This window comes from Macrotis lagotis, chromosome X (genome assembly GCF_037893015.1).
Source record: "Macrotis lagotis isolate mMagLag1 chromosome X, bilby.v1.9.chrom.fasta, whole genome shotgun sequence".
Classification (NCBI taxonomy): domain Eukaryota; kingdom Metazoa; phylum Chordata; class Mammalia; order Peramelemorphia; family Peramelidae; genus Macrotis; species Macrotis lagotis.
In genome coordinates this window covers 286,794,396-286,822,225 of record NC_133666.1, presented here as the reverse complement: position 1 = coordinate 286,822,225, position 27,830 = coordinate 286,794,396, and the positions used below count along the sequence as shown (strand labels likewise).

At 32.3% G+C, this 27,830-nt stretch overlaps 1 protein-coding gene and 1 pseudogene across 6 annotated transcripts in view; both read left to right on the top strand.

Annotated features, from left to right (window-relative positions):
- NIPBL (NIPBL cohesin loading factor) overlaps positions 1–27,830 on the top strand; it is a 250,516-nt gene that overhangs the window by 192,625 nt on the left and 30,061 nt on the right. For all 6 annotated transcript variants that reach the window (XM_074201749.1, XM_074201753.1, XM_074201750.1 and 3 more), the window contains 11 exons: positions 9,049–9,187; positions 10,371–10,453; positions 11,495–11,627; positions 14,101–14,244; positions 15,251–15,340; positions 16,730–16,944; positions 17,080–17,182; positions 17,949–18,047; positions 18,151–18,297; positions 21,245–21,379; positions 23,408–23,506. In XM_074201749.1, the coding sequence (XP_074057850.1) occupies positions 9,049–9,187; positions 10,371–10,453; positions 11,495–11,627; positions 14,101–14,244; positions 15,251–15,340; positions 16,730–16,944; positions 17,080–17,182; positions 17,949–18,047; positions 18,151–18,297; positions 21,245–21,379; positions 23,408–23,506 (1,387 nt within the window). The remainder of the gene's footprint in view (positions 1–9,048; positions 9,188–10,370; positions 10,454–11,494; positions 11,628–14,100; positions 14,245–15,250; positions 15,341–16,729; positions 16,945–17,079; positions 17,183–17,948; positions 18,048–18,150; positions 18,298–21,244; positions 21,380–23,407; positions 23,507–27,830) is intronic.
- LOC141498533 (large ribosomal subunit protein uL13 pseudogene) lies at positions 23,513–27,719 on the top strand (annotated as a pseudogene).

Genomic DNA, 27,830 nt, shown 5'->3' with positions numbered 1-27,830 from the left:
TGAAGGGGGAATTGTTTGTTTTTGCTCAAGTAACTTGAATTTGATCCCTTTTGAGGTTCTGTGTGATCTACTTTTTAATGTTTAGGCTATTCCTTGTGACCTAACAGTTAGAAAATCCCTTCCAACTTTACTTTAGAACACTTGAACATTATTATGCCAATAATGAATATTACATTGTTCATGTTCTTCTTGGTACTTACTTTTGAGAAAATAAAAACTTTAAAGTAGAAAATGAAATTTTCTTTACTAAGAGTAATAGCTAGCATTTGTATAGTGCTTTAAGGTTTACAAAATGCTTTGCAAACACCTAATTTTCTCCTCACAAGAACCATAAGAAGTAGGTTATCCTCATTTTGCAATTGAGGAAACTGAGGTTAAATAAACAGGGATTAAGTAATTTTCCAAGGATTATACAATAAATCTGAAACCAGATTTTAACTCAGACTTCCTGATTCTAGCTCACTATCCACTGTGCCACATTGCTTCTTTAACCTAAGGACAAACTACCTCAAAGCAAGGAATTAGGGGAGGAGGAACAAAATTTGTGCTATTTTATTTTACAAGTACAATCTATTTTACGTTTTGTCATCATATTTTGTATCTTTATTGACAGTGACTCATAGAGCTATTTATATAAGTGCTCATTAATTGCTGCTTATTAATTGACATAATTAAGTAGAGGGAATTTTACAAATCATTTGTTGGCTATATAATTTATTTTTACTGACCTGCTATATTTGACATTTACAGGATAGCAAGGTAGCCTTTTAGAATAAAATTCTTACTTACCAACCTAATGCCAAAAAAAAAAAAAATTAGCTACTAGTCAGTTGAGATTAGATCTAGAGAAAAGCTTATGATGTGGTAAAATAGAAGAGCACCGTATTTGGCATTCAGTTCCTAGCCTAGCACCTTACTACTTATACAACTTTAAACAAATCACTTAATCTCTCTGGGCCTCAGTTTCTTTATTTGTAAAGTGAGGGGGTTGTATTAGATTCCAGTCAATCATTAAGTATCAACTTTATAATATTTTGACCTGGGAGCAGTCAATTACTAAACATTTATCAAGCACTGTACTAAACATGAAAAAATTAATTTCTACTACTAATTAGGTCTATTGGATCAGATTTATGTTCTCTGGGCCTCAGTTACCTCATCTGTAAAATGAAGCTGATGATCGCTAAGATCTCAAATAATTTGAGAATCTGCTCTATGAAAGGGAGACAAAAAAGAAAACAACAAAACAAAATAAAACCCTGACAAGATGGTGAAGCTGTGAGATTTGAGTAACTTTGTGCCTCATGAGAAGTTTAAGTATTCACTATTATCTCAAAAGTAAAATATAAACTCCCTTTCCATTTAAAGCCCTCATATACCTAGCTGTGTGGCCTTGGGCAAGCCACTTAACCCCGTTTGCCTTGCAAAAACCTAAAAAAAAAAAGCCCTCATAGTTTTAATCCATCTCTCAGATTGATATATCTTACTTCCCCTCAGTCACTTTATGCTTAAACCAAATAGCTACCTATTTTATATCACTTGGTTGTTTGTTTTATTCAGTTTTATTCTCAGTTGCGTATTCTTTCCCTACCAACTTATACTTCCTCCACCCTTTGAAAAATCAATAAAAATAAAATTTGTTACAAATATATACAGATTCCCATCTTAGGCTTGCCCAGAAAATAATGCACTTTAGTCTATAGTCTGAGCTATCACTGAAGTTGAGTCCTCTGGAACTGATTGTTTCTGTTGTTATTGATTAGAGTTCTTAAATCTTTGAAAGTTGTTTTTAGAGTATTTTTGTTACATAAAATGTTCTCCTGGTTTTGTTCACTTGACTTTGAATTAGTTTTAATACAGGTCTTCCCAGGTTTTTCTAAAACCATCCCTTTCAGCATTTCTTATTATACAGTATTCTGTCACATACATATATTGTAACTTGTTTGACCATTCCCTAATTGATGAGCATCCCCTCAGTTTCCATTTCTCAAAAAAGAACTGCCTTATGTAGTTTTACTACATATGAGTCTTTTTCCTCTTTCTTTGCTCTTTGGGGCATAGACCTAATAGCAATATTACTGGGTCAAAGCATATGGACTGTTCAGTAGCTTTTTGGGGAATGATTCCAAATTGCGTTCCAGAATATTTGAACCAGATGAGAGCATCATCAAAAGTAGATTAATGTGTCATTGATTATCCATAGCCTCTCCAGTATTTGTCATTTTCTTTTTTTCTCAGCTTGGTCAACCTCATGTGGCTGTGAGGTGGTGCCTCAAGAGTTGTTTTAATTTACATTTCTCTATTAATGATCAAGGCTGGAATAATATTTTTAATACTATTGATACTATTAAATACTAATAGATAGGCTATTGAGAGTTTATATTTCTTCCTCTGAAAAATGCCTTTTCATATCCTTTAATCATTTACCAACTGAGGAAATGCTCTTTTTCTTGTGAATTTGACTCTGTTCCTGTGTGTCTTAGAAATGCAATATCTATCTAAGAAATTTGCTGCAAAAGATTTTTCTCCAATATCTCAATTTTCTCATAATTTTAGCTGTACTGATTTTGTTTATGTAAAAAACAATATTTTATGTAATCAAATTATTCATTTTCCCTCCTCAATGCATCTGTTCCTTTGTTTTGTCATAAATTCTTTCTCCTTTAATAAATCTGAAAGGTAATTTCTTCCATGCTCTAATTTTTTTATGATGTCACCCTTTATGTCTAAGTCATTTATCTATTTTGAACTTAATCTTGATTTGTGGTGTAAAATATTGGTCTAAGCATGGTTTCATCTGCACTGCTTTCAATTTTTCCAATAATTTTGTCAGATAGAGGGTTTTTGTACCAAATAACTGGTATCTTTGGATTTATCAAATAGTTGAATACTGTGCTTCTCTTTTTCAATACATTTTTAACTATTCAATTTCTATTTCTTACAAAATTGCTTTAATGTTTATAGCTAAGTAGTATAATTTGAGAACTGGTCCTGTCAGGCCTACTTACTTCCCAAATTTTAAAATTAGTTCCCTTGATGTTCTTAATCTTTTTCTTCTTCAGTAAATGTTATATTTAATTAATCAATCATGGTTATATTATAATTTGTATTTATATTTGTTTCTGTCTATTCATAAATAGTTATTATTCCTGCAGTTACTTAGTTGTTGTTCTTTGTATGAAGAGTGTTTTGTAATCATGTTCATAGAATTTCTTAGTTTCTTAGTAAGATGACTTTCAAATATTTAATACTAACTATGGCTTTTTTAAATGGAATCCTTATCAGGGAATTATAATTATTTCTATAAGTAAACCACCAGATTGTGTGCAAAATGGAAATAGGGGTTTCATTTTTTTTCTTCTTTCCATATGTTTACTTCTTTGATTTCCTTTACCTGTTGCCATTGCTAGCATTTTTAGAACTATATTGAATAATGATAATAATGGATATTTTGGCTTTACCCCTGATCTTACTAGAAAGACTTCTTTATTGTTTTATCTCCATTACAGATAATGCTTGTTTTTGAAAGACATTACTTATCATTTTTTTTAAAAAGTTCCATTTAATCCTGTGTTTTCCAATGTTTTTAGCAGGAATGGATATTTGTTAAAGCTTTTCTGTCAGTGGATAAAATTATAATTTTTTTTATTGCTTTGATATTATCTTCATAGTTTTCCTTAATATTGAACCAACCCTATTTTCCTAGTGTGACTTCAACCTGCTCATAGTGATTTTTTGTAATAGTATTGCTATAGTCTTCTTGGTAATATTTAACATAAATTTTTTGCATCAATATTCATTAGGTGAATTAATTTAAAGTTTTCTCTTGTTTGAACTCTTTTTGGCTTAGGTATTGACTATATTTGTGTCTGGAAGGAATTTTATAAGACTTCCTTTAAACAGTTTATAATTTTATTCAAATTAATTGATTTTTAAATATTTCATAGAATTAACTTGTTGGTCCATCTGATAATGAATTGTTTTTCCTTTGGTGGTTCATTTCTGGCCTGTTCAATTTCCTTTTCTATGACAGGATTATTTAAGTATGCTTATTTCCTTTTTTGTTATCCTGGGCAATTCATATATTTAAAAATATCTATTTCATTTAGACTGCCAATATTATTGGTGTATTGTTTGACAGAATAGCTCCTTATAATTTCTTATACTTCATTGATTACAAATTCACCTTTGTTTCATTTTTAATGCTGGTATTTTTTCAAACACATGATTTAATGACATCTCTTTTATTTATTTGCTTTATAGCCCTAGTTTTAAAAGTTCATTAAACTAGTGGAGTTTTGATTTTTTTCTGTTACTATTTTTTAAATCACTCCTTTCATTTGTACAATTTCTATTACAGATTTTAGTTTAGGATTTTAAATTTGTTGGTTTTCAAGGTTTTTTAAGATGCATGGCAGTTCATAGATCTGCTTTTTCTTTTTTATTGGTGAAAGGATTTAGAGGGATAAATTCTCCTGTTGTGTTCTGCTTTTAACTGCATAAAAAAAATTTTGGCATGTTTTCTCATTGTCATTATCTTTAATGAAATTGATTGTTTCTATGCTTTGTTCTTTGACCCATTTGTTTCTGAGGATTAAATTAGTTAGTTAATTTTTACATTATTGTTCCAAAATTTCTTCGTGAAATATGTATTTTTTTGTATTCTGATTAGTAAAAGTTGCATTTACATTTCTACTTTTCAGTATTTGTTTTGTGAAGTTTTTTTGCCTAACACAGTTTTTGTGGAGGTACTGTCCACAACTTATAAATAGTTACCTTCATTTGTAATCTCATTTGGTACTATTCAGAGGTTTTATCTTATCTAACTTTTTAAAAATTCTATTCTGGTCCTTTTGTTGTTATTTAACGTATGTAGTCTAAGAAGCAAGCCTAATCTAGGTAAATTAAGGTCCTTACTATTTTGATAGTATTTCTCCTTTTAACTCATAACTTTAACTTTGAAAATGTAGATATTCTGCCATGTCTGTGTGTGTGTGTGTGTGTGTGTGTGTGTTGGTCTTCCTCCTTTACCAAATAAGAATGCAATAAGTGTCACTGTCTCCTCTTCCAATTCCTCCTTCTTGCTATATGGCCTTCTACTTGCAGATCTCATTTATGTGAGATTAATTTCTTCTCTCCCTTTGTAACTCGCCTAAGTTCACAAAGCTAGGTAACTATTAAGTGCCTGAGGCTGGATTTGAACTAAGCTTCTCCTGACTCCAGGGCCGGTGCTCTATCCACTGCACCACTTAGCTGCCCCTCATTCATCTTTTAATGTAAATCATAATAGAATCATTCCCAGATTCTCTTTCAAATTATACTCCCTCTGTGATTGATGATGATAATGGTGGCAGAGCCATAGTGATGATAGAGATAGATATCTTCCCAAATAATAATATAAACTATTTTGGGGTACTTATGATTGTATGTTCATGATTACTGTTTTATACTTTTCTTGACCCCTGTGAACTTACATCACATTTCCTATTCAATTTTTGGTCCTTTCATCAAGAATTCTTGAAAGTTATATTTTTCATTAAGGGTCCTTTTTTTTCCCTCCTATAGGATGATATTCAATTTTGCTTTCATAAGTTATTCTTGATTATAAACCTGTATCTTTTATAGTAGTGACTGCTAAATCTTCTGTGATCTTACCTTTTTTTTTTGTTTGTTTTTTGTTTTTTGTTTTCTTTCTGGTTATTTGCCTTCTTTTTGCCTTTACTTGGGAGCTTTAGATTTTGGTGTTAATATTCCTGGAATTTTTGATTTTTAAGTTTCTTTCAAGAAGAAACTAGTACAACTTTTGCGTTTCTACTCCTCCCTCTGAGCAAATTAAGATTTCTTAAAATATGATATCTGGACTTTGATTTTTTAAATTAATTATTTTACTTCCTTTTTACTTGGTCACTTGTTTTTGCTTTGTCATACATCACATTTTCTCTTTATTCTATTTTTATTTCTTCTAATTTTTATGTCACATAGAATCATTAGCTTTTGTTTAGCAAGTTCTGATTTTTAAGGAGTTAATATTTAAAATAATCTGTTTCATTTGTTAATTTCTTTTTTAAACTTTTGATTCTCTTTTCATATTTTTTCCATGGCTTTCATTTGGTTTTTCAAATAATATTTTAGTTTTTTTAACCCTTACTTCAACTCTTACAGCTACTGGATTTGTGCCCAGGCTGTATTCTTCTTTGAGGTTCTGCTTATAGATATTTTCCCTTTCCTGTTTCAGTAACAGAGTCAGTAAATGTTTACTAAACACTTCCTATTTGTCCAGCATTGAGCTAAGTGCTAGAGATATACAGAGCATAACCTTCTCTCAAAGAATTCAGTCTAATGGGGAAGGCTGCACTTGAAAAGAAATTCAAAAGGAGAGTGGGGCAACTTAGCCAGGATCTCAGATCATATTGAAATTCTGCTAGGTGCACCATTTGCCATTGATAACAGTGATAAAACATTTAAAAAGACAGACCTGTGTTTCCATGGGAAGTATTAAATCATAAAGGAATTTAAAGAGCAGTATAGCCCATTCTTCATTTTGTTCAACTCCAGATCTAATTTATGTCTGTCCTATATATATTCCATTTGGTCCTTTCTTTTGTGGATGGTCAAATTGTTTTGAACAATTACATTATCTCTTCCCAACAGCAATAGTGTTTAACACTAATTGAAATTACCAGTGTCATCACAAACAGGAGCTTTTGGAGGACTTCATTATCCACAGAAAAACTTCTTCAACTAAGTCTCTGCCAAATCATTTCCAACACAGCAGAGAACACCTTTGACAACCATATACTTTTGTTTTTTGTCTTTCTTGATGTTTATCTTCAGAGATTTAATGAACAATATTATTTTTATTCTGTCTTTCAAAGAATATTAAGTAATTTTGATAGATGGATATCTTATTAGAAGAGACTTTAAAGCACTGTTTTGTTCTAACAAATCAAACTTTTTTTCATAGTCAGTAAGCAAAGCACATTGAGATATTGTATTTTCTACATCTTTTAGTCTACCAAGAAATTTTACTTATATGAGCACGTATATGAAATTTTTTTATTCTTTATGACACTTTCACTGAGTATGCCCTTCATTCATCATCATATAACTAAAATATTGCTGTTTTCTTCATCATTTTTTTTTAACATTAAAGAAGTTCCAATGTTTTTTCTACACTTTTGGTTCCTTCCTCCTTTTTATGAGGACTTGTATGTTGGTTCCTTTGTGCTTTCATAGTTTTCTTTCTCCTGGCAAAAATTTCTATATAGGTGGGATCCAGTCTTCTATTTTCTCCAATCTTTTTTCTCCATGTTTATGATCTTGATACCACAGAAGAAAGAAAGACATTGCATGAAAGATTATCCTTGGAAAATAGTTTTATTGTACTTCCAGAGTTAATTAGAAATATTATTTTATGGGATATCTGATTATATTAGAGTACCAATTATAAGTGTATAAAGACATCTGAAAATAATTACAACTTAAGATCTAACATTGATTACTAAGGGTAAAGAGGTAGAAAAATTCTACAAAAACTCATTTAAACCTCCTAAATTAAATAAACTACACTCTGATATTCAGTGGTTAGCACAAATGTGGGAAAAAGTGAGAGTAGTCATAACTATATTGAAACGTCAGATTCATGAGAAAGGAATAGAAGAAACCATAGACATGCAAACCACACAGAAGCTTTATATCTTTATATAATGAGCATTTTATTGGAGATTTGGTGGGAGTTGGACATCACAAGCACCAAGTAACAATACCAAAAAATTTTAAGTTTTCTATGAATCAGCCCTCTGTGCAGTCAGACCACTGACTTGTCTATACAAAGACCAACATTTAAAAAAAAATGCAATGACAGAGAACTGTGATGAGAAAAAGTTTTAGAGTATTGAAATAATTCTGTTTTGAACTATATAAATAGGTAATCAATACTGAGAGGAGGGAAATAGACATCATAGGTGGAATTGATAACAAATTGCCACAAAAAACTGGAGGAACTTAGAAAGCTCCTTAGCAAATATAGGGGGTGAGATGACCAGATAATATACTACCAGATAATAAAAAGATAAAGCACCATTAATAATCTCTTCGTCTTTGAACCCTAGTCCACTGACATCAATATTGTCAGAAAACTTTTTTGCATGATAATAGAAAATTAAGTTATTAACTAGAGTTTTAAAGTAGATTTTGCTTTTTTTCCCTCCAAAAAAACCTTTTTACTCCACAGACCTTGAAGCACTTCAGAGTTTACAACTCTTCAGTCAGTCAGTTTTCTGACTCTTTGGACGTTATAGACTTCATTATTTTGTTAGGGTTTGGAAATAAAGCTGCCAATTAAATAGATATTCTTTTCTACTCTAAATTCAAAGGAACCAACTAAAGAATTTTTCCCAGTGTTTTTCAATCTAATGGGTTCTCCCCATCCTTTTCACTTAAACCTCATCTTAGCATTTAAAACTGCAAAAGCTTTATGAACTATCTATATTTCCTTTATTCCTTCTACCCAGGCATTTAATTTAAATTTAAATATCAGTGTTAAAAAAAAGTTTGTTTTTATATTTGTCATATTTTTGTCAAAAGTGATGCTTTGTGTGTCTTCTTGTTCAATTTTAAATAAGAATTACAAGTTGTACTTTATATTGTAACTGTCTTCTGCCCCTGCAAGACCAGAGCATCTGCATAGTGGATGATGAGATAGTGGTCCTCAGTGGAAAAGGATTTTGAGAAACAGGATTAGGCTTCAGATTCACAAATCTGTCACTTGCCTTGGACAAGTTATTTCTCTTTACTGACCCTCAGATTCCTCATCTTTAAAAATGAAAAAAATTGGATTAGTTGGTGTCTAAGGTTCCATTCAGTTCTAATTTGATAGCTGTATGGTTGTTATTAATTGACTTTAAGGATTTGAGAATCTTGTTTCATATTTTCACAAGCCTAATATTCCCGTATAAAACTAGGTTAATAATATGACTAGATTATGCTTTATAAATTCAAGTGATCCCAGTATATTCTGCATAATTATGTTTTATTTCCTGTTCTTAGATTAAATAGTAGTGATATGGATGGCGAGCCTATGTATATTCAGATGGTTACTGCACTGGTTTTACAACTTATTCAGTGTGTAGTACACCTACCATCAGCAGAGAAAGATTCTAATTCAGAAGAGGAATCAAACAAGAAAGTAAGGAAAAATTTTATAGTATGTTGAATTTGGTTTTATGCATATGCCTAAATTAATTTTTTACTAATTGATATAGGGACTTTTGTAAAATAATTTTCTCTTTGGTGCTCCTTGAAACAAATGTTGGCATTAAATGGGATTTTTCTTGGGATTTAAAGACAATTTTTCCCCCAACAAGAATGCATCTCTGAGATTATCATGAATATTAGTAGGACTATGATTTAGCTATATCATTTACAGGTTATACACAATTTACAGAAAGATAGGGTATGTCATAAAGAAAGCACTTGACTTAGAATCAGTCAGAAGACCACACAGTTACACACCAGATGCAAGTTATTTGACCTCTCTAAATCTGTGTCCTTATCTGTAAGGTCGTAGTGATAATAGCTAACTCTACTCACCTTGCTTCATTTTTTATAAGGACTTAATGAAAAAATATATGTGAGATCACATTGAAAAAGTATTATATAAATATATGACATTATTCAGGTGCATGAAATCAGCTCAGGCAGTATTCTATGTTCAATCTCAGTTATTTTGAATTCTTTTCCCAGCATCCCATTTTTAATTTCAAGTGTATAAAACCTTGGTCATCTGCTATAGTTTTTTTTCCTATATATTTTCCAAGTGAATTTTTAAAAAAATACCACATTTAAGTCCCTCTTTGTAATATTGTTCACAATTTCTCTTATTCTGACTTTAGGAGAAGTAGATTATTGCTGGTTATATACATGTGAAATAATATTGAATTCATTTTCCAAGTGATTTTTTAAAAATTATCACATTTAAGTCCCTCTTTGTAATATTGTCCACAATTTCTCTTATCCTGACCTTAGAAGAAGTAGATTATTGCTGGTTATATACATGTGCAATAATATTGAATTCATTTACTGAATTGCTCCTTTATAATTTTTTTATTTAGGCTAATGCCATTCATTAACCACACAAAAAATTCAATTAACTTTATTGTACCAATATTAATTTTTTGTGAGAAATGAAAATTTACTTATAGTGCAATATTTTTGCCTGAACTTTTAGAACATAAGTGGATATTTTAACACATATTATAATTAATGCTTTGCTCTAGTGACTATAAACTTTTAATAATAGCATAATTCAATTACAGTGCTATGTTATAGAGGTTTTTTCTATAATCTCAATTAATTTTTTTTTATTCTAGGTGGATCAGGATGTTGTCATCACTAATTCTTATGAGACAGCTATGCGAACAGCACAGAATTTCCTCTCCATCTTCCTTAAAAAGTGAGGGTGTAATTATGTTTAATTTGCATCAAATGGTTTGCCCTTTTAAGGAGGGGAAAGGGAAAGGAAAAAAAAAGGATTTGGAATTTTATTTTTAAAAAATGACAAAAACTTTTTATATGTAATTAGAAAAAATGAGATATTAAATTTAAAAAATGGAAAAAAGGTTGAATGTAATTAAAATCCCATAGTATGTTTGTTGATACATTAACCATATTGTTCTTTGAAAAGTTATTTAACTAGATTCAGATTCTCTTTATCAGGGGTGGCTAGGTAGCACAATGAATAGAGCATCTGCCCTGGAGTCAGGAGGACCTGGGTTCAAATCCGACCTCAGGTACTTAATAATGCCATAGCTGTGTGGCCTTGGGCAAGTCACTTAATCCCATTGCCTTGCTGCAAGAACCTAAAAAAAAGATTCAATCAGATTCTCTTTATCTTCCCTTCTTAGAAAATATGATTTCATACCTTAATCTTGACATTCTCGGCGGGGGGGGGGGGGGGGGGGGCTAGGTAGTGCACTAGATAAAGCATCAGCCCTGGAATCATGAGTACCTGAATTCAAATCTGGCTTCAGATACTTAATAATTACCCAGCTAATTACCTTAGGCAAGTCACTTAATGCCATTGCCTTGCTAAAACAAAAAAGAGAGAGAGAGAACGTCTATGGAGAAAGTTTAGAAGGTCTTGAAAGTGTTTGGAGAAAGAAATAAATGAAAATGGAATCAAGGTTAAAAAAAACTTAAAATGATAGAGAAAAAACATTTTTTCATTAATTAAATATAATAGCTCACAAAGCATCAAGTATACAACAAAAATAAAATAAAATATGATGAGTGAGCCATTTAGAAGAAAAGGACACCTTGGAGTAGTATTTAAAGTGAAGTAGTATTTAAAATAGCCTATTTAAAGCCCGGTTTCATTAAATGGACTATACATTTGCCTTCTGTTTGAACCAGGCTTTCTAAGAAACATATATATCAACTCTTTTGATGAAATTCAGTGTTGAAATTAATATCCTTTATTATTTGTCTTGAGCAGGTGTGGGAGTAAGCAAGGTGAAGAAGATTATAGACCACTCTTTGAAAATTTTGTTCAAGATCTCCTTTCTACAGTGAATAAGCCAGAATGGCCAGCTGCCGAATTATTACTCAGCTTATTAGGGAGACTCTTGGTAAGGATATAACATTTGAAGATTAGTACTTCTAGAAAGAATACTTCTGAACAGCATAATATTGATCCTTGCTTTATATCTTGTTTAAGTCTAAGAAGACAAATATTTTTTCTCTTAGGTGAATGAAAATCTCCATTGCTATGCTAACATTTTCATTTTATTAGTTTTTGAAACTTTCACGTGATTATATAAGATAAAAATGTAGTCTTAGAAGAATTTTTTTGTTGTTTCATGATTTGAGAAAAATGAACATGGGCACCATTTGACCTTGTTATTAATTTCTCCTTACTTGAGCTTTTAAAATTTAGAACTTAGTATTGACAAAATGAAATATTTCATTTTGAAATTTTATTCTGAAATGTTTCAAATGAATGAATGAAAGAACAGAGTACTGTATGAAGCAATAAGGTTACAAATAGAAAAGACAAGATAATCCCTGTTCTGCAGGAGGCAGCACATATGGAAGTTTCAGCTATGGTCCCACTAGTCCATGGGTTACTGCACCAAAGCAGATAGAAATGGGCAATGTCATTTCCATTAATTAAACTATATCAATTTTTGCTGTTACGTTATTTGACAGTGCCAAGAGCTTTGGTGAAAAGAATTTTCTTTGCCCAGTCTTTAGTAGTTGTGGCTGCTTAATAGATAAGGGCTATGTTGTAAGTTGATGGGTGACATGAACATAAGCATTGATTCTTTGAACTATATACTTTGAGAGAAAGTCAGATTGGAAGCAGTGTCATTGGGCAGTGCTTCTGTTCCTAGGGTTTAGGGACTTATCTACCATTTGTTAATAGCAGCTGGTGATAGAGAAGACTGGTCCCTACTCTACAAAGCTTTCCCCCCTTTGATGATAGTTTTGGGGACATGCTTTAGAAGCAAGATCTGTGGGGCTCTTGGGCTTAGGTTCCTGTTCTTTCTCCCAGGGTCCAAGTGGACATCATAAAAATTAAAAGAGGCTTATAGAAAAGGTAGCACCCAAGAAGATCCTATACTATAATACTCTAAAATTTTCAATTTGAACTATCCCACATGGACAACATAGATGATAAAATGTTTTTCATGAGTGTAGCCCTCATTTCCTTCCTATTTTGTAATCTCTTCATTTTTCTTTTGCTTTTTGCTATTTTTTCCACCTCTTTCTAACATTTTCAGTTACATGTCAAGTTAAAAAGTTAGCTCAGTTAAGTTTCTCATCTTTTGAAATTTTGGTCCTATTGATAGATTGATGCAATTGTTCCTCATTGATCCGAGGCAGGGGGTGTTACTTGAAGTTATCTCTCATCTACAAAAGGCATTACCCACAAGAAGACCATCTCTGTGCCAGCCTGAAGAGGTTGGGCAATGTTTTCTTAATGAATCCAATAAGGGAAATACCTATCAAAATTTTTTATATTACCTGTTGTTTTTAAGACCACTTTTATAATTATGGAATATGAAACATTAAAAAGTTTAGGGTCTTCACTATTAGCTTACTTGAAGCTACTTGCATAGCAAAAACTTAGTGTAATAGAATATATGTGGCACCTAGAGTCAAATACTGACCAAGGTTTGAACTCTTCCATAACCTTTTAGCTTTTTGACTGTGGATCTGCCTTATTATGTCTCTTCATTCAGATTTCCATCTGTAAAATGGGGCTAATGATACCTAATTAGTCTGGTGTGAGGATGGGATTAAACATTTAACATAAGGAATTGCAAATCTTAAAGCACTACATAAATTTCAATTATGAACTGAAGAGTAGGGTAACATCTTAATCTTAAGTTTCCTTAATAATTAGAACTCAAATAAGCAAAGTATAATAGAAGATGGTTAACTCTAGAGATACTGTCTTTCTTTCTACTTCTACCACTAATTATGTGGCAGAAGTTACTTAATCTTTCCTTTGAAATAGTTTCCATATCCAAAAGGTCTTTTTCAGCCCTAAGATTCTAACAGTTCCTTTTAGGAATTATATTAAAATAATTAAAAGAAAAACAGACTCATTCTGCAAGTTCTTGCATGTACATAAAAAATGTACCCCCCCCCCCCTTAACTAAATTTATTGCAACATCCTTCTACTCAGCTTCTGCCTTAAATCTCTCTGCTGCAATCCATCCTGTACACTATGGACAAAGCGATTTTCCTTAAACTCAGTATTGGTCATGACATTCCTAACTAATCAACTCCTACTTGAGCCTATTGTATCTTTTAAAAAGATAACTTCTTTCTTCAGCTTCTGAAGAACTTCCAACCTGGCCCCCAACTATTTTTCCATCTCCATTAACATTTACTCCCCATCCCCACACTTTATGATTCAGCAAAAAGGATCACCTACTTGCCAGAGTTTTTAGATTCTATCAGTTTAACATTTGTGTCTATTAGTACAATGTTGTTTCAAAGAGACATGAAACATAAAATGAATCAATATAGTATTTTGGCCCAAATGTTGCCTATAAATAAAATGAAATCGTGCTTAATTTTGATTTTTAGGTTCATCAGTTCAGCAATAAGTCAACAGAGATGGCTTTAAGAGTAGCATCTCTTGATTATCTTGGAACAGTAGCAGCACGATTGAGAAAAGATGCAGTTACAAGCAAAATGGATCAAGGCTCTATCGCTAGAATTTTGAAACAGGTATCACTCTATATAAATAAAATTGTAGAAAATAAAGGAAGCTTTCTATACTCTGTAATGTAGTTCATTGTAGCATTTTCATAATGCCTTTGTTGTTAGGTAACTGTTTTTCTTATAAAGGACTAATTTTGGAAGTAATTTAAATACATAGTGGTTTTTCAAGGTTACAAAGAGAAAAATTAGAGATGGAAGTTCAACATATGAACTTCACTTCCTAACAGTCATGTCACATACTATTGGTAGCTCAAGAAGTAATGTCAAATACACATAAGTCCAAGAACAGGGCTCTGGAGATTCCTCATGTTAGAAGGAACCTCTTGTTCCCTAGATCATACTAATTGCTTACTTGTAATTATAGTTGTTGTCCTACCTTGGACTAATCTAAAGACATATTTTTATTCTTCAGAATTTTAAATTTAAAGTAGTACCTAAAAATAGCATATAGTAGCTTAGAAAACAGAACATGTGAACTCATATCATGATATTTGGAGCATCATTCTCTGAGTTGATCTGCCAGACTAGAAAGAAACAATCAAGAGGAAAGAGTTATTTCTGTTCCTCTCTGCATTTGCTTGAAAACTGGAATGAGAAATTATTGCTTCTCTCAAGAGATATGTTATTTTGAAAATTTTTCTATTCAGTACCTATCTAAAGAATAAATTCTTTGGAAGAAAAATACTGGGGCGGCTAGGTGGCACAGTGGATAGAGCACCAGCCCTGGAGTCAGGAGTACCTGAGTTCAAATCCGGCCTCAGACACTTAATAATTACCTAGCTGTGTGGCCTTGGGCAAGCCACTTAACCCCATTTGCCTTGCAGAAATCTTAAAAAAAAAATACTCCAAATAAAGAATAAAGCCTTAAATTAAGAATATTTTAAGTATTTTTTCACATTTCAGATTCATTATTTCCATGTTTAAATAGTGTCTCAGCTCATAATCTAACAATTTAATTTCTTTATTCACCTAGATATTTTCTTATCATAAGTACTTATTCATTATACTGCAGGTTACAGGAGGGGAAGATGAAATTCAACAATTGCAAAAGGCATTGCTTGATTACTTGGATGAAAACACTGAGACTGATCCTTCGTTGGTGGTAGGGTTCCATTATCTTTTTTGTTTGTGTCAGATATATTTGGGCAGAGCCTTAAAGAGAACTGAAAAGTTACATTTTGTACCTGATGCTAAAGATGTTGAACAGCTTCATTTCTAGAGAAAATAAAGGATTAACTATCTTGAAATATATTAAAAACAAATATTAGGAAGATAGCAATCAACTACTTTTTGTAGTAACGATTTGAATTACATATAAAAATAATTTTCTAATTCATAATAGTAAAGTAACTGAAGTATCACTGTAAATCTTATGCGTATGGTCCCTAATATGAGAATTGTTTTTAGTTTGGTCCTTCTGAATTCAGATGAATCTGTCTTATGCTAAAGCCTGCTCTTTAATATACAGTTTTATAATAGAGCTGATGACCAAAAGAAGATTGTGATCATTTCAAAATGTTAGGCAGTTATTTAGTGCAATCAGTAGTGGATTGTAAGGAGATACATTTGTCTCCATCTTTTCTTAATTTTTGGAAAGCAGATATTTAAGTGAGTTTCTTTATAGCAAATTTTATTATAATTTTGAAGCCTCAGAGAAGTAAAGTCTGATGTTAAGAGCATCACAACTTGGTTTTATTTCTTGTTCAGCTTAGGTCTAGATTTTGTATAATTGTGTAATAGATTTCTATAAGCTAATGTCTAGGTATAATTTTAGTTTATATATCAAGCATAAGAATAGAGGACACTTCTTGAAGAAAATGCTATTGAGTATTTCTTTTCAAATATAACTTTCAGGCTAATCTAACTTGTTTCCTTCTGCCATCCCAGACTGCTAATGGTGCTATTTAATGTCATGAATTAATGTCAGAGGTGAAATATAATATGAATACTGAAAACTATTTTTAAAAAACTCACCATCAAAGTACATAATTTTTTAACTTCCTACATTTAATTCCAAATACTTTAGATTGTCCCAGAGTTAATAATCATGCATTGAAGTATCTTGAAATTTTTGGTTTTCTGATGTGGAATCTTTGCTACTTTGTAGCTATATGAAATTGTGATTTGTTTAATATTTCTGGAATAGATTTTCCTTATCTGTAAATTAAAAGTGATTAAAATAAATGTTTTATTTTTAAGGTTCCTTTTTGTTCCAGATTTCTTTGAAGCTATTTCATGTAGTTATATTCAAGGAAAAAAGTTCCTTTTTCTTCTCAATAATCGTCAGAGTCCTCTCATATTAAGACTTTCAGCTATTTTAGTTTTCTCCAAACCTTCACATTCTCATGAACATGAGTTTTAATGAATTTTTATGTAGTTAAGATTTGGCATTTTTTGAAGTTATCAATAACAGAATGCATGATAAATCAGTATTCTAAAATTATGACAATAATAGCTCTTTCATTCTTAAATTTGATTATTTTCTTCCTAGTTTTCTCGTAAATTTTACATAGCTCAGTGGTTTCGGGACACAACTTTGGAGACAGAAAAAGCAATGAAATCACAAAAAGATGAGGATTCATCAGAAGGGACCCATCATGCAAAGGAGGTTGAAACAACTGGTCAAATCATGCATCGAGCTGAAGGTCGGAAAAAATTTCTTCGAAGCATTATTAAAACCACGCCTTCTCAATTCAGTACATTAAAGTAAGTTCTGCAGGAGCAATATATATATGAAATTATTTAATATGCCATATTCACACATATGCTTAATCATGTTTTAATTTTATTTTCCTTTTAAAAAACATTTGTAGAAAAAAACTTTTTAATGATTTCTTACAGGATGAATTCTGATACTGTGGACTATGAAGATGCTTGCTTGATTGTAAGATACTTGGCCTCTATGAGGCCGTTTGCCCAGAGCTTCGATATTTATTTGACACAGGTAATTGCAAAAACTTTTTGTGTAGTAAAATGGAGTTGGTTTGCAGATTCCAAGTTTGGAGTAGAGTGCATACAACAGTATGCATTCTTGATCACAGTTATTTAATAAATCATGATAAATCACATAGGTTTTTGTCTTTGTTGTATTTTATTTATTTATTTTTTGCCATGTCTGCTTTTTTTTAGAATATAAATTTTACCAATATATAATGAGACATTATCAAATTTTGTCATTAGGAAGTGATAATATATGTAAAACCTTAAATTTTACTTTTTCAGTGTGTTTATTTTAGAGAAAAAAAAACTTGTTTTTTACTTAAACCTGAATTCAAAGGAGAAAGAGAGAGAGATCACATTTAGAAATGTGAATGATTTTAATATTCTTAGAGATCAGTTTAGAAGAGTAATTTTAGAAATCATATTTTAGATCTTTTTTTAAAAAGTCATCTCACTGCTATGATTTCACTTTTGCTGATAACTTTAATTAAAAGTCAATTGGATATAGGGATCAGTGGAGCCATATATTCTTGCAATTGAAGCATCATAGTATAAGCCTTATTAAGTTGAAGATTACTAATTATATTCTAATTAGATCATTAGATTTATACTATCCTATTTTGCCAAACTTATCAAAATGAAAGGAAAAGGTTAGATTTCAAAATTTTATTTTATTTTGTTATCTCTTCTTTCACAGTACTGTTTTGCATTCTATATATTCTACTATTTTATAGAATTCATTAGGATTTCTTTTTTTTTTTTTAAACCAGATTCTACGAGTACTTGGTGAAAATGCAATAGCTGTTCGAACAAAAGCCATGAAGTGTTTATCTGAGGTTGTTGCTGTAGATCCCAGCATTTTAGCAAGGGTAAAAACAAACAACAATAAAGCAAGAAAATTGTACTTGTATTTTTCTCACCACACTTATTCATTCCACCTATGAACAACATATAATTTGCATTTTTCTTTAGTTGGATATGCAACGAGGTGTCCATGGAAGATTAATGGATAATTCCACTAGTGTCCGTGAAGCAGCAGTAGAATTATTAGGTCGGTTTGTCCTGTGTCGACCTCAGCTTGCTGAACAGTATTATGACATGTTGATTGAACGAATATTGGTAGGTTTGGTTTGTGATATAACTAATTTTCATTATATTGTCCTTTTTCTTAAGACAAAATTTTTTTTAGACTTCCCTGATTCATGTTCTTATGATGATAAATTATTATCCTTACAACTGCTTTATCAAATGAAGCTTTGACTATGTATCTAAAATGTGTTTTCAATAAAAATTCAAGAATTTAATTCAGCATATAAATTATATTAATAATATACCAAACACATTTATTTCTACCAAATTGAAAAACCTTTGTTTTGCCTGTTGACAGTCTGTCCCAGATGTCCCAAAAGTCTTATTGTACTTTAAACAATAAAGTTGGTAAAACCAAAATGCTTATAATTAAAGAGGTTCTTCAGGGTGGCTATAGGATGAGGAACTCTTTGGCACAAAACCATCTACCAATTTGTAAAAAAAAAAATTCAATCTGCAATAATAGAATAAAAACCCACACTGACAAAACATAATTATTAAAGTATATATTATTCTATTTTAGTTATTTGATCCACAGTTACTGCATCTTAAGTTACTGCCAGTGGAAAGATAGGCTCCTTTGAATGTGGTTTATCTTACTCAGGATCATGTGGCAGTTCAGAGACAGGATTTAGGACTTCTATTCATACTTACAAATAGAAGTTTGTTTCTTGATTTTGATACTTTCTAGTTATTGCTTCTTTTTCAGAATTTTGTTTATAATTAATATTTTATTATTTTTGCCATGCCTGCTTTTTTTATATAAATTTTACCAGTATATAATGAGGCGTTATCAGATTTTGTCATTAGAAAGTGATATTATATGTAAAACCTTACATTTTACAAATTTTAGAAGACAGAAATCTATTCCAATGAGAAATGTAGGGTGAGCAAGAATTCTAGAAAACCATCAACAAACATCTCCATATGCAACCTATGAAACTGACTTGCTTTTATTATTCAATATGGTATTCCCTGCTTGTGTGTGTGTGTGTGTGTGTGTGTGTGTGTGTGTGTGTGTGTGTGTGTGTGAGACTATTAACTACAGTTCTAAAAAATGTATAATTTCTGTTTTTCTATACCATAGAACAATTATCTGAAAGATTTTTTCTTCCTTGTTTTTCTTTTGATTGTTGTTGCTGTTATTTTAATGAAACCAAATTAAAGAAAATAGTAATAAGCAAACGAAAACTAGTTTAATACAATTAAAAATTACATTGTTTAGAATCACAGCTCAGAAATTAAAATTCTGACTTTTCAAAATTACCTATATAACCATAAATATGTCACTTATTTTTCTTTGGCTCAGTTGCTTTAGGTGTAAAGCGAGGATGGGGAAATTGAGGACAAATGTCTAATAAATAACCTTTGAAGTCCTTTTTCCAGCTCTTATTTAGGAAACTGAAATATCTAGATGAGAATCTTGATAGATTTTGATAGTGTGTGCTCCTAAGCTCAATATAGTTTATATTCCTATCTTGTGACCAACAAAGTTATCGTGTATTACAGTTATTTCATTTACCACCTTAAGAATGAAATTGGAATGTTTGTGTGTCTTAGTCTGTAATACTGTATTTTAATTGGACATAGTAATTCTAGTTCAAGCAAAGTAACTGAGAATAAGCCAAAAAAGCATTGTCTTATGCCTTTACAGGGAGGAATTGATTTAGAAAAAAAATCTATCGACAACAGTAAAATGTTCTAAATCTTTCATGATTGATAGATAGATAGAAACAAACAAAATTACGCACATCCTTTTTACTGCCATTGAGAATAGTGTGATAGATTAATTTAATTTCAGTGTCAGTGATACTTCAGCTTTTGAAATAATAAGTAATAGTTCCTCACTGTGGGATGAAAGAATATTTACTGAGTCATCTTGGATTTTTTTAATCAATTAAAGTGGAAAAAATTGTACTTGTTTTCAAAGCATGAAAAATCACTACTTGGGAATGCCATCCAAAAGAGATTTATTTGGGGTTGGTACAGAATGAGATGGAGTATAATTATTATGTATGAGAATTCACAGTAAATATGAATATGAATCAACCATGGATAATAGTTTAAAATATACATAAAATTGTTAGAAAATAAAAGACTACCCCATGGAAATTATAAAGTAATTCCCTCATTCTTTTGAATGATTATCACCACCTTGCTTTAGTATAGTGTATATATTTTTGATTTTCAGATAGTATGATTTTTAGGTCTTGGATATTATTATTGCAAGTTGTTCAGTTGTGGCTAGTTCTTAATGATCACATTTGAGGATTTTTTCTTTTTTTTAATTTTTTTTTAAGCAATGGGGTGAGAGTGACTTGCTCACAAAGCCACACAGCTAGGTAATTATTAAGTGTCTGAGGCTGGATTTGAACTCAGGTACTCCTGACTCCAGGGCTGGTGCTCCTCCACTGCACCACCTAGCTGCTCCTTGGGGAATTTTTCTTGGCAAAGATGGTGGAATGTTTTGCCATTTTCTTCCACATCTCCTTTTACAGATAAGGAAACTGATGTGAACAGGGCTAAGTAATTTGCCCAGAGTTACTCAACTCATGAGTGTCTGTGGCCACATTTGAACTCAGGAGGATGAGTCTTCTTGATTCCTGGCCTGGCACTTTTATTCACTGTGCCAACCAATTGCCCTCTTGGATGTGATTTTCCTGTTTAAAAAAAAACTAATATGTAAACATCTTAAATAATATGACTATTCAAAATAGTTTATTATAAGAACATTTTGAAAAAATGTAGAGGTGACAGAAATACTGAAATATTCATACTATTGTAAAGACCAGAATAACTCCCATGTTCTCCCATGTTTTTCTAAAGAATTAAGAAAACTTCTCTTGTGACAATTTTTAGTAATAATTTTACTGTTTGTGAATATTTTTATCATTTTATTGTCATATTTCATAATTTCATACATACATCATGTCATACTTTTTCCATTTCTTAAGAGTGATATAATTTTCTTTTCCAGGATACTGGTATCAGTGTCCGAAAAAGGGTAATAAAGATTCTGAGAGATATATGTATTGAGCAACCAACATTTCCCAAAATCACAGAGATGTGTGTGAAAATGATCCGCAGAGTAAATGATGAAGAGGGCATTAAGGTAGGATAAGAAGTCACAAATTTTTTTAACAAGTTAAATAATTATTACATATGAATATGCATAATATACAAAAACCTCACAAGTGAATTATCACACTACATTTTATATTTGCTATTATTTTTATCATAGGTAACATTGCTATAGTACTCACTATGTGCTGATCACAGTTACAAATAGTAATCTCATTTGATCTTCACAATAAGTCTAGGAGTGGGAGATGCCACCATTTTCCCCATTTTTATACATGAGAAAATCCAGACAAACAGGGATTAAGTGATTTCTCCTTCGTCACATAGCTAGTAACTTTCTGAAGCTTCATTTGAAGTCAGGTCATTCTGCCTATAAGCACAGTGCCTTCTCCAATGCTCCATCAAGTTGCCCCTAATAATAGTTGATGTTAGTATCTATAATAACAGTTTAAAATTTTCCAAGTGCTTACATGTCTTTTTTTTCCATTTCTACATTTTATCTCATTTTTATGTTTAGTGATTCCCCCCACCCCCCAAAAAAACTTCAAGGGATTCAGAATAAAATACAAACATCCTGTTCAGGTGCAGGAATGAATTATTTACCTTCACTGCCTTGAAGAGCTCAGATTCTTATTATGAGATGTATAGTAATAACATTTTGATTTAAAGTGATACCCAGTTGATTTTCATTGTTATTGATCTTTTTTACTTGAAAAGAGTTTTGTTTCTTCATAAATGTCAAAATTAATAAATACCTGCAAATGCTTATTTTTACAATTAACAGATGAGTCATTCTTAAAGAATGATCTGTCTTCATTTACTTTTTTCCAGTTAGCATAAATTGCTACATTTTCCAAAATACTAAGGTCAAAATATGTTAACTTTTCCCAATATTTAACTTTTTTATTTATGTAAATAATTTAAACAAATTATCCATAATTTTAAGATTAACATCACTAAAGAAATTAATTTGAAATGGATTCCTAATTTGTAGATATCTCATTTAATGAATATATCCAATATATATAAAGAAGATAAGCATGGTGCATAATTATTTATATTACAAAACTACCCAAAAACTGAGAGAGATCCTTTTTATCAGTTCATGCTTTGTCTTTGGATTCAGTTTTCCAAAAAAAAATTTCCTTTTACCACTTTCTAAAATTACTTATAGTGATTATTGAAAATATCGATAACTAGGAATACTAGATCTGCAACCAGCTTTCTGGTTGACCTTGGACAAATCACATTGTTCTTACGATATGAAATTAAATCTTTTAAAGCCAGATTTATTCTCTCGTATATTGTTTGTTTTGTTTTTTGATTTTTTGTTTTGTTTTGTTTTTGGCAAGGCAATGGGGTTAAGTGACTGCTAAATAATTATTAAGTGTCTCAGGCCAGATTTGATCTCAGGTCCTCTATCCACTGTTGTACCTAACTTCCCCTTTCTCATATAGTCTTAAAGACTTTGATCAGGAATGTCTTCCTATGTCTTCATTATGTTAGGGAACATTAAATGTTTTTACCCAACTGAAAAATTGTATTTATTGGGTGCAAATTTATCAATGCCTTGGAATTAATAATTGACTCTAGCAGTTGTATTTCTCCCAAAAGCTATGACCATATTATTTAACAATAGTAAAACATTTTAGGTCCAACTTTGTAACTTAACACTTGTAATTACCTAAATATAAAATTTTCTTTTCAATATTTACAAAAATACTTAATTTTTCTTTCATAATCTTAATGTTAGTAATTCATGATAAAATTTCCTTTGTTTTCTAACACAATGCAAACTAATTACTTTCAGAACAATGAAAATAACTATTCCGTGTTTATTTTTATATTAAGAAACATTGCTCATTATAAAAATATAGCTGAAAAAAATGATCAACATACTACATTATTTCTTGGATCAATGTGAAAATTTATGTGGATATTCTGATTTTTTCCTTTGATTCCGCAGAATTCATATGTTTTGAATTAGAATTTACTATTAGAAATTTTGAAATGTGTGAATGGTTTGCTTAGTCAGTTTTGAAACTTTTCTGTCTTCTAGAAATTAGTAAATGAAACATTCCAGAAACTCTGGTTTACTCCAACTCCTCATCATGACAAAGAAGCAATGACCAGGAAGATTTTAAACATCACTGATGTGGTAAGAATTGCAGTTAAAATAGAACTTGATTTCTGTGTATACAGTATCATTTGGGATTATTATTATTTTTATTATTATTGTTGTTGTTGTTGTTGTTATTACTTTACCTCTCCTAAATTGCAGGACAGGAAGCTTGGGATGGGGATACAGGTTCTACATTAGCTGCCTCTTATGAATCCTCCTGTCATGACTGTAAAAGATATTAATAGCTTGATTGTTGACCCTTACAATTCCTTCCACCATGAACTTCCAAGAAGAAAACTAAAGTCCTGACAGTGTTAACACCTGCCTTATTTATTTACTTCCACAGACCCCTAAAGCTTGATAAGGGATAAAGCAGAGTTTAGGATGATGAAGCAAAAGTGATAGCAACAGTCATATAATTACAGTATGTCCCATTGGGAAGTGATTTCTGATAACCTCTAGGTTTATCTTGTATATAAACAAGGATTCCTAATTAAGTATACATGAAAAGTGATGATTCTGTACTTTTCTGAAGACCTTCAAGGCAGGGTTTTCCTCTTTTTTGAATAGCTCTTATTGTTAAAAAGGTTTTTCCCTTATACAATTCCTACATCTGTCTCTGTAATTTCTAAACATTGTTTCCAGTTCTGCCCTCTAGGCTCAAACAAAATTTGTTGAATCCTTCTTCCTCGTGAGTTATTCAGATACTTTAAAACCTATGTAATTACACTCCTTCATCCTACCTCCTTCAGCCTGATTATCCCTTAATACTGTAGCTACTCTTCCTATGTTGTGATCTTAAGGCCCTTCACCACTGTAGTTTCCCTTATCTGAAAATTTTCCAGCTTTACATCCTTCCTAAAATGTGACTCTTGGTATTGGGTACAGTATCCTGGGACAGAGGACAACAGGACTTCATCCTCCCTAGTTCTAAGCTCACATGTACTTTATTGGCTTCTCTATCACACAGTTGGCACATATTGACTTTAAATTCTTTTAAAGCCACCCAGTTTTCCTCAAATGAAATATTACCAACCTAGGTCTCTTTCAACTAATTTATAAGACTTTGTTTATCCCTGTTACATGGTATGATATTGATTGGGCCAGGTATTCTAAATGCTCAAAGAACTTTTTAGCATGTAATACATTAGCTATCCCTGCAAACTTTGTGTCCTCTGCAAAACTGTTGAGTTTTCCTATCTATGCAGGGTTAAGCACAGACACCTGGAGCACACAAAATTGACATCAAACCTTTAAGGTTTGCATTAACCATTTAATCCATTCCAAATTGCCCAGATCATAACCATAGCCTCTAAGGGTTTGTTAGTTGTTTTATTTAAAATCTAGATAAACTTCACCTATATCATTGTAGTATAGTAATGACAATATCACAAATAAGGTTAATCTGGCAAGATTTATCTTTAGCCTTGCCTTTTGTGAACACTACGTCTTTTTCTTGGACATTCATCAACAATCACTTTAATATTAGTCAAGAATTTTGCCAGAAATAAAAGTCAAGCTTACCCACCTATAGTTGTCAGACTCTCTTCTAATCCCTTGGGTGGAAGAGACCAGGAAGTGAAATAACATTTGCCCTCATAATAACTCCCATTTTCCAAGATCATTGGAAGATAATTGAGAGTGACTAAGCAGGGGGTGGCTAGGTGGTGCAGTGGATAAAGCACCGGCCCTGGAGTCAGGAGTACCTGGGTTCAAATCTGGTCTCAGACACTTAGTAATTACCTAGCTGTGTGGCCTTGGGCAAGCCACTTAACTCCATTTGCCTTGCAAAAAAAAAAAAAACCTTAAAAAAAAAGAGAGTGACTAAGCAGTCCATCTATCCAGGTCTCTCAATAGCATCAGATAAGGACAGGTAGATACTTTCCGACAATCTCCCTATTTCTCTTAGGTTTGAACTCCCTGTGAGCCATTTTATCTACTTTCAATGCATAAGACATTTAGCCAGACATAGACAACAGAAATATAATAGGATTTGTACGTTAGCAATATCCCATCATCCATTCATGGTAGCACTGTCCTTTCTTTGAACCTCCTTTCTTCTCCAGTCTGACTTTAAAAAATTTTTTTATATTGTCTTCAGAATTTTTTGCCCTCCTCAGCTCATTCTGCACACTATTCTGATGACCCACAATTTTATCTTTTTTTTCCTCTTCTACCTCAACCTATTTCTTTTATTAAGTATATGTCTTGCTTACATCTAAATTGATTGATCGATTCTACATCATTCTCTTTAGACAACTCTTCCTTTTATTTATCAGAAATCCAATTTTGGACAAGAAATTTTATTCATATGAATTTCAGTTTGCATAATTTAGTGAACATTATGGCATATTTATCTAGAGTCTTAAATTTGCCCAAGTTCTTCAGTTGTTTTGAATCAAATTCAAATTTTTATCACCAAATTTCACTTCGTATCAGCACCTTGGATTTATTTGGAAAACTCTTAAAAGTTAACTCTCTTCAAAAAAAATATCTGTAATTCTTTATATTTTTGAATTGTTGCCTCCATGATTTTCATATTATTTGAAATTATATTTATTTAGAATTATCCTTAATTGGATTTTATTTGGAATAACACTTAAGGCCACTATCAACAAGTTTTTTAGTCGAATAAGAGGCAGAAAATTCTGATAATCAAAAATACATATTCAATAATGGTATAATATAGTAAAAAATGAAGTCAGTGGGTGATAAAGGAAAGTACTGGGAGGAAAGGAAAGGAGATGAAAAAAAGCTAAGAAATTTCACATAAGAGTCAAAAAGTTTATTCAATGGATTGGAAAGGGGGAATGAGTGAGCCTTCATTCTCATCAGAGATGACTCAGAGAGGAAATAATATGCACATTTAATAGGGTAAGGAAATCTATCTTAGCCTAGAGAAAAATAGGAAGAAAGGGATGGGATAAGGGGGAATCAGGGCAGGGAAGTGGGTTATAAGTGATAGAAGAGAGGGAAGATTGAGAGAGAGGGTACTCAGATACAACACACTTTTGGACAGGGCCAGGATGAAAGGAGAGAGAGAGAGAGAGAATAGAATAAATGAGAGTGGGGAGGAATAGAGTGGAGGTACAGCTAGTAATAGCAACTGTGTGAAAAATTTTGAAGCAACTTCTCTGGTGGACTTATGATAAAGCAACTCATCCCAGAGACAGAGCCATTGAAATCTGAACACAGACTGAAGTACATTTTTTTCCTCTCTCACTATTCTTGAGGCTTCTCATTTTCTTGGGGGGGGGGGGGTTATGTTTACTCTTATAACAAAATTATTGTAATAATAGTAATAATAAATTATTTGCAAGTTCACTTGCAAAAAAAAAGAAACCAGAAGAGATGGGAATTCAGGGAAGCCTGGAGGGATTTGCATGAGCTGATGCTGAGTGAGATGAGCAGAACCAGAAAAACATTGTACACCCTAACAGCAACATGGGGGCGATGATCAACCTTGATGGACTTGCTCATTCCATCAGTGCAACAGTTGGGGACAGTTTTGGAGTATCTGTGGTGGAGAATGCCATCTGGATCCAGAGAGGGAATCATGGAGCTTGAGAAAAGATCAAAGACGCCTTTTTTCCTGGGCAGCGTTGGCCATGGCAGACAGGCAGGTCCTGGTGATCGACGGACGGGGCCACCTCCTGGGCTGCCTGGCGGCCATCGTGGCCAAGCAGGTACTCCTGGAGCGGAAGGTGGTCGTAGTGCACTGCGAGGGCATCAACATCTCGGGCAACTTCTACAGGAACAAGCTGAAATACCTGACCTTCCTCCGAAAGCGGATGAACACAAATCCCTCCAGAGGCCCTTACCACTTCTGAGCCCCCAGCCGCATTTTCTGGAGGACTGTGAGAGGCATACTCCCCCACAAGACCAAGCGAGGGCAAGCTGCCCTGGAGTGCCTGAAGGTGTTCGATGGCATCCCCCCCACCTTACAACAAGAGGAAACGCATGGTTGTCCCAGCTGCTCTCAAGGTGGTCAGGCTGAAGCCCACCAGAAAATTTGCTTATCTGGGGCATCTGGCCCATGAGGTTGGCTGGAAGTACCAGGCAGTGACTGCTACATTGGAAGAGAAGAGGAAAGAGAAAGCCAAGCTCCATTATAGAAAGAAAAAGAAACTCATGAAACTGTGAAAGCAAGCTGAGAAGAATGTGGAAGGCAAAATCCCTAAATACACAAAGGTGCTGAAGAAGCACGGATTGCTGGTGTGAGTCCAATAAAGTCTATCCTCTACGGCAACTGGACTAGTGGTTCCTCCTTCTATCCCTTGCCAGCGCCTCCATCAGGGATAGAGCCCATTGGGGCCCCCAAACACAGCAAGCAGGGCTTGGAAGTTAGCACTTAAGCATG